General features: G+C 35.4%; 1 protein-coding gene across 1 annotated transcript; it reads right to left on the reverse strand.

Annotated features, from left to right (window-relative positions):
- Positions 1–1646: 1646 nt before the first annotated feature.
- LOC121383348 lies at positions 1647–12869 on the reverse strand. Its single transcript, XM_041513326.1, has 6 exons — positions 12433–12869; positions 11107–11222; positions 10355–10468; positions 7902–7998; positions 7274–7341; positions 1647–6201 (listed from the first exon to the last, which is right to left on the reverse strand). Exons 1-6 carry the CDS (start codon positions 12586–12588, stop codon positions 6120–6122), a joined length of 633 nt encoding a protein of 210 aa, XP_041369260.1. The 5' UTR covers positions 12589–12869; the 3' UTR covers positions 1647–6119.
- Positions 12870–14811: the final 1942 nt, after the last annotated feature.

The raw sequence follows: 14811 nt of genomic DNA on the forward strand, positions 1-14811 counted from the left end.
TAAATAGTATTGGTATTTTCGTAATACGAGATGGCGTGAACATGTCTGTGAAAAAATTGGGTGGTGCTTAACTTTTGCACAGGTGTATATTTGTTTGAAAATTACTGAAAAGCAGCCAATCACTTTTTAGTAGTTTGATACTAAATGTTGTCATTTTGTATAAAATTTATCAACTGGCTAAAATGGCCAGGGTGATCCCCAGTAATAATAATTTTACTATGCCCAAGATAAATACTAGATGATGGCAAACCACTGTATTTTGTTTTGCCATTGATAACATTCGATTTTTGAGGCACACTGCCAAGAAAGAAGGTCAACCACAGCGTTTGCCTTCATTGTCATGGTATAATTTGAACACTGCCATCAGAAGAGTTGCAGACATTTATTGAAACTTAAATGCAGAAGCCAAACATTCCACACACCTAGAGTTGATGGTGCACTGGTCGACACAAGCAGCGTCGCGAGGGATCTAGCTTTGGGGACATAAAATGACATCACACTTCAGCAGGATACATACATTTTTCAAATAGTAACATGGAAAACACTTTTTAATTCTGCATACGGGAACAAATGATGTGAAGGCAATCCATGGCTTCCCAACAAAACATTAACAACTGGGCATCATGTTTGTATTTAAAAAATATATAATGGAGGCCCCAACATAATCTGACTAGATGTATAACTTCATAAAACACTTGAAAATAATAGCATAAATAAATTTAAAAAGGCAAGTGAAACCAAGGAAAGGATACACAAAATTCACTAAGGAATAGAGCCCATTCATGAACTTAGGAATGAGGTCTTTAAAAAAACCAAAAAAAACAGGAGCAAACTAAATTGTTAAGAAAAAAACCCAGAATGCAGTGGTCAGATGACCGGAAACCTGTACCCTTGTCATAAGGCAAAAAAAAGTTCGCCTCTGGTCCAACCAAAGTTCCAGAATTGATGCAGTGATTTCAGCTTTTTGTTTCTAAAATTGTTTTAGTTTTTTTAAAGGATGGATTGCATAGAAAAGGTAGGTATATTTGATACCAAAATAAGGGGCATATTTACACTGAAATCAGAATGCACGTCCTAGTTCATACGTGATGGCATTTTGGCTCTAAATGTGGTTTTACATCACAAACCTGGAAAAAATCGACGTCATACCCAGGGAAATTAAAAAAAAGAAGAAAAAAGTTGACATGTGAGGGTCAAAATCGACAATGACCAGAGACCAGAAATTTATTTTGTTTGGCCTAATGGAAGATGATTGCCATTTTAGTGACTGGGAGGAAATACACTCAGGTGGGGTCATGTTAATGTATGATTAACTCAAATAATTTCTCATTTTGTTATACATTTAAAAAAAAAAAAGAGAGAAAAATCAAAGACCAATATGCATTTCAAAAATAGTATAACAAAATGTCACCATATAGGAATGCATAGAAACATAAAGCAATAACCACAATATTTAACAAACAAATAATTCTGGGCCCCGTTTTACAAAGCGAGCTTAGGGCTAAGACGGCCTTAAATGCATAGCTACCGTATGCATGTAAGATGATCTTAGTGCAAAGATAGCTTCGTAAAACAGGCCCTGGTATTTTATAAAATAATGTACACTATCTTCATTACAAAACATAATATTGAATAGCAAAACTATCTTGGATACAAAACATTTTACTAATGTATTACAAATACTGGAACATTATTCCAGTAGAAAGTATGTCACAACTGTCAATGGTTTGGCACTATTTGATGAACAAACATTTATTCATGATTCCCCCTCCTTCCAATCCCACAACAGACATAATTCTACAGGGTCTAGTGTCGGTCTCCAATCTCACAACAGACATAATTCTACAGGTCTAGTGTCGGTCTCCAATCTCACAACAGACATAATTCTACAGGTCTAGTGTCGGTCTCCAATCTCACAACAGACACGATTCTACAGGTCTAGTGTCGGTCTCCAATCTCACAACAGACACGATTCTACAGGTCTAGTGTCGGTCTCCAATCTCACAACAGACACGATTCTACAGGTCTAGTGTCGGTCTCCAATCTCACAACAGACACGATTCTACAGGTCTAGTGTCGGTCTCCAATCTCACAACAGACACGATTCTACAGGTCTAGTGTCGGTCTCCAATCCCACAACAGACACGATTCTACAGGTCTAGTGTCGGTCTCCAATCTCACAACAGACACAATTCTACAGGTCTAGTGTCGGTCTCCAATCTCACAACAGACATAATTCTACAGGTCTAGTGTCGGTCTCCAATCTCACAACAGACACGATTCTACAGGTCTAGTGTCGGTCTCCAATCTCACAACAGACACGATTCTACAGGTCTAGTGTCGGTCTCCAGTCTCACAACAGACACGATTCTACAGGTCTAGTGTCGGTCTCCAGTCTCACAACAGACACGATTCTACAGGTCTAGTGTCGGTCTCCAGTCTCACAACAGACACGATTCTACAGGTCTAGTGTCGGTCTCCAATCTCACAACAGACACGATTCTACAGGTCTAGTGTCGGTCTCCAATCTCACAACAGACACGATTCTACAGGTCTAGTGTCGGTCTCCAATCTCACAACAGACACGATTCTACAGGTCTAGTGTCGGTCTCCAATCTCACAACAGACACGATTCTACAGGTCTAGTGTCGGTCTCCAATCTCACAACAGACACGATTCTACAGGTCTAGTGTCGGTCTCCAATCCCACAACAGACACAATTCTACAGGTCTAGTGTCGGTCTCCAATCCCACAACAGACACAATTCTACAGGTCTAGTGTCGGTCTCCAATCCCACAACAGACACGATTCTACAGGTCTAGTGTCGGTCTCCAATCCCACAACAGACACGATTCTACAGGTCTAGTGTCGGTCTCCAATCTCACAACAGACACGATTCTACAGGTCTAGTGTCGGTCTCCAATCTCACAACAGACATAATTCTACAGGTCTAGTGTCGGTCTCCAATCTCACAACAGACATAATTCTACAGATCTAGTGTCGGTCTCCAATCTCACAACAGACATGATTCTACAGGTCTAGTGTCGGTCTCCAATCTCACAACAGACATGATTCTACAGGTCTAGTGTCGGTCTCCAATCTCACAACAGACATAATTCTACAGGTCTAGTGTCGGTCTCCAATCCCACAACAGACATAATTCTACAGGTCTAGTGTCGGTCTCCAATCTCACAACAGACACAATTCTACAGGTCTAGTGTCGGTCTCCAATCTCACAACAGACACAATTCTACAGGTCTAGTGTCGGTCTCCAATCTCACAACAGACATGATTCTACAGGTCTAGTGTCTAATCTGCTATTATTTCAAGCACAAAGGCAAGTAGATAATAATGTATAGAAAATATTGACAAATTCTGTCACTGATGATACAATGTATGTCTACTAAAACAACCATCATCTGTTATTTGTATTTAATATATATGAGTACCAGTAATAAAAATATTATATTACACTAGAATTTAACTGGACTTTTTGACAATATGGCAAATTCTGTACTGGACACGAAGGCCATAGCCTCTCATTTAGAAAGTAATTTCACCACAATGTAAACTTGTACTAACATTTTACAATTCAATATTGTAAACAAACATAATATATATGTACATGTACATATACATATACACACACAGTGAAACCCCACCTAACAACCACCCCAGTATTAAGACCTCATTTTTAAAGACCGGAATATTTCCATATCATTTTATAGGTAAAACTACCCCGGTATTAAGACCACCCCGCTGTTGATGATTACGACCAATAAAGTCAGTCCCAATGGTCGTTTCGTCAAAGCGACCATATTATTATGATAGCAAAATTTCTGCATTTTTAGTTTACACAAGTGTTAAAAAGTCACGCATCTAATGATTTCTTTGTTTTTGCTGATTGTTAACAAATGACACTGACAGGTAGTACAGTCAAAGAGTAATCATTTTAGTTTAATCTGTTGATTGTAAAAAGGATACCCCTACTTTTAGTTTCCGGAAAACATTATCACCTAGTTAATATTAATGAGCGATGTAATGCGCTGATTGGTTGTTTTCATACTACAGACAGTCAAGTGACCAACAAGCCTGCACACATTCGGATTACAGTAATATGCTAATTAATACATTTATAAAGAAACACACTGACTAAACAAATTATGTAACTTATTAAGCAGAGCATCACTGCAATTGCTTTTAATGCCCAGCCCAGAAAGTTGATTACTCTGAAATTGTGTCGACAAATGTGTATTGTCATTTAGTTGAATATACACATTCAGTCATCCTAACGAGACAGGGCGAATCAAATTTTTAATTGGAATATCACTCCATCAAGGTGACCGACTAACCCAATAGGTAACAAAACAAGTGTTATTTAGAGAGGCGACATTGACAAAGTGAGTTTGTGTATTTTGAGCGAGTTGTGTCAAAGTGCTGAAAACAAAACATGAATATTGTAGTCATACTATCACTATTTCGATATATTTTTATACGCAACATTGCTATTAGAAATGTCAAATTGACACATTTTCACATAATTCGACTAATATTCAGTATTTATAAATTCATATTGACATTAGTTCTTAATTCTATTTTAGTGCTCACTGTAAATAAATTATATTTGCAATCTATTTCTTATGTTATAATTGTATATAATTTGGAATCCAACTTAAAAAGATAGTAACCCACTAATAAGACCACCCCGCTAATAAGACCATATTTATTAAGTCCCATGGGTGGTCTTAATAGCGGGGTTTCACTGTATATACATTTTTTGTTCTTCAAATAAAGCAACAAAATTACAAAACCAACAGTACATTAACAACTTAGACGAGTCCCTTTTGTGTTATATGTCAAGGCACTGAGGTTTATTTAGTTGATTGAATGAACTGTAATGTAGTAACAACATATTTTACACAAAATGTAGTGTTCTGATAACAATATAAAGTCTTAATATGTATTTCAAGCAAGCTAAAAAGTTAATATCACCCGTTTTATTGAAAGGAAGGAATGCTGAACACAACTTCAGCACATTGTTTAATTAGCAACCATTAGGTATCAAAAATATGCCACAGTGGTTGACCATGCAAGGGATAATTACATTCTCAAACAACACAGCAAGTACCAGTCTTTGTAAACAAAAATTGTCAAGCACCAGACCAAGAGCAACAAATTATCACTAAGTAGGTGTCTAACATCCGGTTCATAAACTGATCTCAATCTTACATCAGCTTCATATACTGATCTCAATCTGTCACATGCTTCATAAAATCTGATCACAATCTGATGTCAATTTAGTATCCGATTCACACAATCTGATATCTGCTTCAGACAATATGATGTCAATCTGTTATCTGTTTCACATAATCTGATGTCAATCTGGTATCAGCTTCTCACAATCTGATGTCAATCTGGTATCAGCTTCTCACAATCTGATGTCAATCTGGTATCAGCTTCTCACAATCTGGTATCTGCTTCACATAATCTGATATCAATCTGGTATCTGCATCACACAATTTGATGTCAATCTGGTATCAGCTTCTCACAATCTGATGTCAATCTGGTATCTGCTTCACATAATCTGATATCAATCTGGTATCTGCATCACACAATTTGATGTCAATCTGGTATCAGCTTCTCACAATCTGATGTCAATCTGGTATCTGCTTCACATAATCTGATATCAATCTGGTATCTGCATCACACAATTTGATGTCAATCTGGTATCAGCTTCTCACAATCTGATGTCAATCTGCTATCTGCTTCAGACAATCTAATGTCAATCTGGTATCAGCTTCACACAATTTGATGTCAATCTGGCATCTGTTTCACACAATCTGATGCCAATCTGGTATCTGCTTCACACAATCTGATGTCAATCTGGTATCAGCTTCACACAATCTGACGTCAATCTGGTATCAGCTTCACACAATCTGATGTCAATCTGGTATCTGCTTCACACAATCTGATGTCAATCTGGTATCAGCTTCACACAATCTGATGTCAATCTGGTATCTGCTTCACACAATCTGATGTCAATCTGGTATCTGCTTCACACAATCTGATGTTAATCTGGCATGTTTCACACATTGATCTCTGCTTGTTACACCCTAAACTCAGTCTGGCATCCGCTTCACACACTCATAGAGAGCCTGGATCATTACGTCAAGTTGGCTAAGTCCTGCCTGTAGCGTAGGTCTGAAATTAAAACAATTACATCACAATAATATCAGTTCAAAACACCCACAGCAAGACAAAAAAACACCAAGCCACCTAGACTTTCATTGAGTTATAAATATTAGCAATTTATGTAAGTAAAGAAAACCAGTTATCAGCATAACAAAATATTTATTTAGAACCCAACCTGGATCTGATCTGTGTTTAAAACAGAAACTAGTAATTAGTATTATTATGTTTTAAGAAAATATATGGCAACAGCTCCTCCAAGTAATTTCAAACATGGAGTCTCATACCATGTTCACACTAGCTTTTTTAGCCCGGACTAATTTGGTTCAGACAGGCAACAGGCTAAATTTGGCCAAATAGTGATGGTGCATTCACACAAATTTTTGCCATAGACTCTAGAGTATTAAAATGCATGCCAAACATATGCTAGCAAACAAAATGTGTGACCGCTAGAAGCCACTGATGACCTATAAACTAGGTTATGGTGAATATCGATACAATGAAACAACCTGTGTAGTGTATGGAAGCAGGGCCTTCTTATAGGTATTTGAGGCCCCCCCAGGCAAAGCCTTAATTTTGATTTTTCAAAAATTGAATTTCAGGGGGGCCTAAAATCATGGGGCAACTGCCCAATGAGCCCATGCGATAAAACGACACTGCATGGAAGGATGCTTCGATTTGAAATGTAAAGAATTTTTATCAAATTTATGCTCCTTTGGTGGTTGAATTATCATCTGCGTGAAACTCATAGGAGTACAAGTTCTTCTGACCAGTTGACTTTCAAAAAAACATATGACCGGGCGTAGAACTGAGAAGTGTTCACACTGTAACATTTTTCCCAAGCCTGGATTGATGTTTTGGGTCACACCTGACTGGCCTGGGCTAAACTGGCCCGTGCCAAATTAAACCAGAAAAATTGTCAATGTGAACACTTGATCCAAGCCAAATTTGGCGACGGCTAAAAATGCTTGTGCTTTGTTCTCTTTCTCTGGAACTGGATGAAAATAACATGGGGTTTAGTAGGTAAATTTATATTAACATCACTCAGTTTTGAACAAATTAAAAATTATTTAGTATATACTACCTCTTATCCAGTGTTCCAAAAAACACCAACAGATCATCTGTCATGACAGCAGTGCTATGCGTAGAATCCTGAAATAGCACACAAAACACATTAATTCTTTAACTACATACACACAAGTAATGACAGTACAGTATTTGTGATCAAGATATTTTATTTACATTTGAACAGTTGTATCTTGTTAAATGTTTTGAATGGAAAAATAATTTGCGAGTCATTTTAAACCTAAACCTAAACCTAATTGTTTCTGTTTTAACATGCAGTATCAAACCTTTTTTCTTTCTTTTTTAATAATTTAACTTATTCATTTAGCTGTCTAAGCAAAGTGAGTTCATTGAACATTTGGGGGTGTTGACCAATACAGACTAGTCGATATGTGATTATAAATAAAAATTTAGCCAACGTAACATGTTATGTGATGAGATGGATAAAAGCAAAAAAAAGTTATTCGATTGGCTCTCATTTCACATAAGCCAAGAGAATTTTAAATTGTCCTGCTTGGAAAGCTGCAAGGCTACAGTGAATCAAAAACATGAATCCTAGTTTTAAATAATATATATTTGCACTAAAAGTACTTGTTTAATAATTGCTACACTAAGCAGATGAGTATAACTGTACAATAGAGACAAACCATGTTGAGAGTGGTGAAGAACAGTCTGAGATGATTGCACAAGTCATCAAACTCAGCTCTTCTGTTGCGGATGTCAAGAGGTGGAAATGAAAGACACCTAATGGAACAAAATATGAATATTGTCTATGATCTGCTAACAAATGATACTTATCAAACAGTTGTGTGATAAATATTATCAGTATGCTATATGAAATAATGAACACTGCAGTGTGATTAAAGGTGATCATTGCACCATTAACAAGCATTCTGATACTACATGTGTATTACAAGACTAGTGCAATACGTATCTCCTACTGAACCCAACAAATTCTCATGGGGATGTAATGTATGAATATAACATTTTTGTAGAGGGTAATAGTGTAATATTTACTATAACTGTCAAAAAGACTCAAACCCCACAAAAGTCACACCACATGATAAAGGCATATTAAAAAGGTCTGGAAAACCATGGATGATTGTAATATGTCCTAAGTTCAATGGCCATAACTGTTAAAATGTCAGCTCTGTTTCTTAACCTTCCAGATACTGCACCCGACGTCACGCAAGTCAACATACTGTACACTGTATACACATGTATATTATATAGTGCATTCCCCAATTCATATTCCACACCATTTTAAAAATGGCACTCACCAGAAATAATAATAGAACAAGAAATAGATTAATTGAGAGTATGGCAGGTTTAATTTTTGTTTTTTAATTGAAAATACATGGGGATTTTGATTTCGGCAAGTATTTTCGCTTGACAACAATGATTGTGACAGTTAATTTGAAAATGAATATGATCCTGCTACCAACAACAAAATTCACGAAACATTGGGAAATGAATAGTAGTTTGTTTCCCCCAAAAAATGTAGTCAGGAAAACATAGTGATTGGGAACAATGTCCATAAATACGAGACAGCTAATCACAATTGCACATAAGAAAGTGTGACTTTATCAATTTTCGAATATTTTAAAAACAAATTAACTGATCTAAAATATCATAAAAATTAGAACCCCCCCCCCCCCCCCCCCCCATGAAAATAGTACTTACATTACTGTAAGTTTAAACACTTAACCCTGTATATAACAGCCTTCCTGGCAGGACATTTCTGTACATAATAATATACTAATTAACGTCTGATACAATTGTGTTGCAAGGACCACAACACAAGATATGGAAACACTAAGTACCAACCCACATGAATTTCAATAAGACTTAATTTCTTTTAGTGATCGATAATAGCAATATATATATATATATATATATATATATATGCATGCACATTTGATTTGAATCATATGTGTACTTTACACATTGGAACCCTAATGAGCTCAGTTTTAACCTTTTGACCACTGGATTCGTTTGTGACAAAAATTGTCAAAGGGTACAAGTTCATGACGTTTACTCTGGTATTTTTACTTAAACAAATTAAATGAATACATTTCTTGGGGTTTTTGATAATATTTCCATTTTAGAGCAGGTATTATTGTTTAAAATTAAGCAAAAAATCAATAAAGTCCCACTTAATTATGTGCATTTGTGTCCAGATGTCAACGGTTTATGGCCATTATTCCCAATCACTGTTTTGCTGACTATAATTGTTTTGGGAACAAACTCATATTCATAAGTTTGCCAGGCACGGAGGAAGAAGACATTGGGGTGGCGTGGGGACTGACCGAGATGGGAGATCAAAATTTTTGAAAACTAGATGTCATGAAATGCGATTTCCTGCATTCTATAAGTAAAGTTCATCTCTGCCTTAAGATTTAACAGCAATAATATTTTTGATTGCAGATTCTTTTTTCATACCCCAATGAACATAAAAGAACAGACAATCCTTATAATTAAAACATACTTACAAATTTGAAACATATTTACAAATAATAACATTAAAAGTTCATATTTGATTTTGATTTTTGGTACTTATACAATAACACTCAATAAGACAAAGTACTGTGATGTCATCAGATATGTCATTCCTTTACAACATTATTTTTACATTCATCGAGAAATGAACAAACTCGCATTGCTACGGCTGGACCAGTGGAATGATGTTAAATTGTAATGAATGTAACAAACATTTAATGATATCCCAATACTTCATGGCATCTGATTTGGGTAAATATATTAAATTATTAATTAATTTTAGCTGTTACAATCAGCTATCAATTCCTTAATTTGACATGTGAAAATACTGACAGACAACCACATTTCCAACTCAAAATTCCCAGATATTCTTTAAAGAAAAACAGAAGTCTCTATCAAGGTTATTTGTGGTAGTTCTATTATTATTTCAGACTAGTGTTATGTGAAAAACAGCAGGAAATCTAAATGAGTGAATACACTGTGTCAACTTGTTTGACATCAGGCAATATGTCGCCTCAAGCCTGCAGTATCATCAGGTCAAAATGAAAAGTGTATGTATCTCAGTATAGCTGAACACACTACAAACGATAAGGCAACTCACAGGTGGTACTTGTGGCGTAGGTCTGTCACTAATGGTACTAGTTTCTCCAGGACCATTTCTGAGTTCCTCGTAATCTCAGAGGTAGGCTCCTTGATGGCACTTTGTATTGCAGTACTATAATGAACACAACAGATACATACAGTCAACAAGAGTAAAGACAATACACTAAAATTAAAATGATAATTTAAAATATCAAATATTGTGTTCTTGTCTCATCCGATTAGTCATACATGTCAGTTAGTTTTAAAGTTGATATTAATGTTTGTTACTAATCAAATCTCGATATAAAACAAGCATGTTATAATGATTTACTTTTTGTATAATTATATAGCACTATATTTTTCTACAGTAAAGGTTAACTTTGTAACAAGAATTCAGGCATATATGCAGGCAGTTATGCAAGGGGGTGTCTAGACTGCTACGCAAAGTTTCTACAGTGGAGGTCAGGACATGCTCCCCTGGAAAATATATTTTTAAAAAAGAAAATTTGCTTTGAGAAAGGTTGGTTGTTAACTTGTGACCCACAACCCCCACCCCTCACCACCATCAAACATGTACCTGGAATTCAATGGAATCATGTGACTCTCCTATCATAAACTAATTAGATGACCGTTGCATCCATAGGTGCTCATCACAACATGTTTAAAATATATATATATATTTCGAAAACTTTAAATTAAAATAACTAAAGATTTTTTAGTTAATACATTTCAATTATTTTTAACAACTACTACTAAAAATTGAATACACACCACCAATGGTCTATTGTTTCCCATACGGTCTGGAATATATTCTGAACATTAATCAAAGCCTCTGCTATCGAGTCGTGACACTTCTTTGGTGGCTCAGGCACTTGCTGACTGGAAAACTGCACAAGACAAAACACTCTTAATAAAACCATCAACCACATTCAACTCTACATACAGTTTGGCATTAGTGTGGTTTGTTACTACTGAAAGGGGCTGTACTAACTTGACATTACAATGGTCAAAATTATTCATTAAGGTGGGCAGGAGCACTCACCTGAGGATCGAACCACTTCAATAGACCCATTCTTTGATTGACTTTTATCCTGTTCCAACAACTTTCCCATGACTAGCATTATCAAAGGTATGTGCTGTCCTGTCTTTTGAAAAGTACATATAAAAGATCCCTTGCTGCTTATGGAAAAATGTAGTGGGTTACAATATGTCAGAATTATCAAATATTTGACATCCAATCGCCAATGATTAATAAACCAATGAGCTCTAGTGGCGTTGTATAAATGTTTGTTTTGAAGTGGTCAAAATAAATTGCTTGTAAACAAAATGATTTTACTTCTTAGCAATGCTCTTTTTATAAATTGATAAATCTTTAGAGGATGACTGATAAGTTAAGCTTTTGATGTCAGTCATCATGTACATATTTTCCATCCACAGGACAAAGAAATGGTTGCCAGTTATGACATGTACATTTTTCTGTTTCCTTCATTGTATATTCAGAATTCTTATGCAAACCACTGCTTATGTGACAGAACATAACAATTTCAATGTTTTCATAATAATTATGCAAAGATGAATAGATAAATATTTAGTCATTTATTATAAATAAATGTAAAAATAGTGAAATATGATACATACAACTAAAATATTGACCCTTTAACCAATTAATTGTTGAAAATGCTAAAACCTGTTTTTCAAACACTTCTCAAAGATCTCCTGTTTTGTTTTTAATAATCTGATTCTAAAATTAGACAATTCTATAAGAAATAAATATTCTCTACACACATACCAGTAAAACCTTTAACAAACAAAATATCCCTGATGGACTAGTTACACACTTTTAAACATTATCAACATTTTATTTCTGAGATAAACAACAGGGGCCCTATTTTCGAAGCCATCTTAGCGCTACGAAATCGTAAAACCGTCGTAGGTTGTGATGTCACTACAGCGCACGCCATAGTGACGTCATAGCTTATGATGATTTCACGATTTCGTAGGCTAAGATAGCTTCGAAAATATGGGCCCTGGAATGTAACTGAACTGAGCTAAGTTCGAGAGTGATATCTGAAATACATGTGCGAGTTAAGACAGTACCTTTGGCGGTGTTGACACTGTCGGCAGGACAACCTGCTGTTTCTTTGGCACTGGGCGGGGATTCAGCTGAATGGCTGGAACTCTTCCGGTATTCTCACCATCTTTCACCATGACCTGCGTCTTAGCTACACATGTTTTGGGAATGACAGCCCTCATTGGTGTATGAGGTATATAAGTGTTTTCACCAATAGGTTTCCTTGTAGCAAAATCTTTTACACCCAGCTTCTTCAGATTGCATTTTGGCTAATTCAGCAACAGTGTTACATTGCTCCCTATTTTTGTTATCACAATAAGAAATTGGCACTATTTCATTTGCTTGTTCCAATGTTTTATGGGCAACCCGAACACTGTCAGTATTATGTAATTGAGACATATTCTGTATTCCATGACATCGGCATATTAACCTCTCAATCTGTTCTATTGAACGTGGAACAATACCGTTATATCTGAAAGAGGAAAATACTAGAAATAATCCATGATGTACAAATGATATATTCACATCACTTTTATTATAAACTTATGAAAATACTGAATCAATAAATACATTCCTAATTCATAAATGTTAATTTGGATGTTTTATACTAGACAAACTACAAACACATAGTTATTCCCACAGAGAATGCCCTTTTTCATATTATGGAATTTACTACATACTATTTATTTCTGATTTCTAAATTACCCACAAAATTTGTATTGTTTTGTTATTTCCAAAACACTTTGACTTTTCATCTTACATACATCAAACCAAACTGAAATTATTAACAAATAGGGTTTTTTGTAGAAGCAACCTAACTATCTATAGATAGTAGCCATATGAATCAATCTCTAGAAAGTTTTGTTTAACAACACCATCAGAGCAAATTGATTAATTAATAATTGGCTATTGGATGTCAAATATTTGGTAATTGTGACTCATAGTCATCAAAGAAAAAATGCTACATTTTTCCATTGGTAGCAAGGGATAATTTATTTGCACTTTTGCACAGACAGAAAAGTGCATACCAAAGTCTTTGACCAGTTGTGGTGCACTGGTTGGAACGAAAAAAACCCCAATCAGTTGAATGGATCTACCGAGGTGGTTCGATTCTAAAATGCAAGAACTTCAGGCTAGCACTCAACCGAAAGAATCATAAATAAAAACAAGGAATCGGAAACACTGCCAAGCCCCTAAAAATATGTGAATTTCATGAAAATCAGATAAGAAATGCAGTCAGTAAAGCAGTGATGTATTTCTATCTTTAGTAAATGATCTTGTTCTTTGACAAAGAGAGGCATGATATCATGATCTTTTTCCTTTATATGAAGTTTCATGAAAATCAGATTTAAAAAAAATGAAGTACTTACAGGGATGTGAGAGGGGCTGGAACAAAAAAGCTTACTGTGGCCAGGGTCCAAGGGCTGCTCAAGGGCCCCTGAAGAAAAATTGTTTGCAACCCCTAGAACTGCCAAAAATTGCATTCAATGCTAACAAATCTAAACTGGTTATAACTTATAATATCAGGCACACATCAAAAACTTGAAACCGTGAAAACATGCAAATGAACCTTGTGTGCTTAACAGTACTAAACATCATGTTCTGGGTGGGTTTTTTAGACGAAATGGAAAAGCACATTTATGCGTGTCTGCGTAGCTCTCACATCTCTGTACTTAAGAGTGGTGATGCTGCGAATCACCTACATATGTATGTACTTTTGTTTTTCTAGACAAGTCACTACATCTCCTCAACAATTCGTCGTGACGGGATAATAAACGTGACATGAAACTGCACCTTTTATTTTACAAAATAAAATATTTTCCATCTCAGTTTACCAACATGGCCAACATTTTTGGTGTTCTCGGTGTTATTAAAAGGAGTTTGGAATATATTGGAATATATGTCACAAAACAGAAAAATGATAGCTTGATTGCAAATTATTTCAGCCGTGAAACTGTACATATTAAGATGCAAAACAGTTTAAAATTGTCTGTTTTAAGATAAATGCACGGTAGTGTATCAATCAAAGAGAATTATAATTATTTAGTGGCCGAGTTTGTTCTTCCATCAGGGCTTCTAGAATATGATAGCCCGATGCCCGTGGCGAGTGTTTTTCATGGTGAGGTTAGTAAACCGTTTATTCCATCATGCCCAACAGCAAGTATTTTTTTTAAAATATATGTGTTTACCTTTTAAAAAATCGGAGAGCACTTGGCATTTGACAGTATAAAATAATGTCTTTATTAGGAAACAAGTTTTTTTTAAGTTAGAATAGTTATTGGTATTTGCAATTGTAAATAAAACATATTACAAACAATGTTATTATTAATAGTGCTTTGGACATATTTAGTGTGTGTGTTTGTTTTATTCACTTTCTAGTGTTTTTGGTACAAATGTATGGTATA

This window comes from Gigantopelta aegis, chromosome 10 (genome assembly GCF_016097555.1).
Source record: "Gigantopelta aegis isolate Gae_Host chromosome 10, Gae_host_genome, whole genome shotgun sequence".
Lineage (NCBI taxonomy): Eukaryota > Metazoa > Mollusca > Gastropoda > Neomphalida > Peltospiridae > Gigantopelta > Gigantopelta aegis.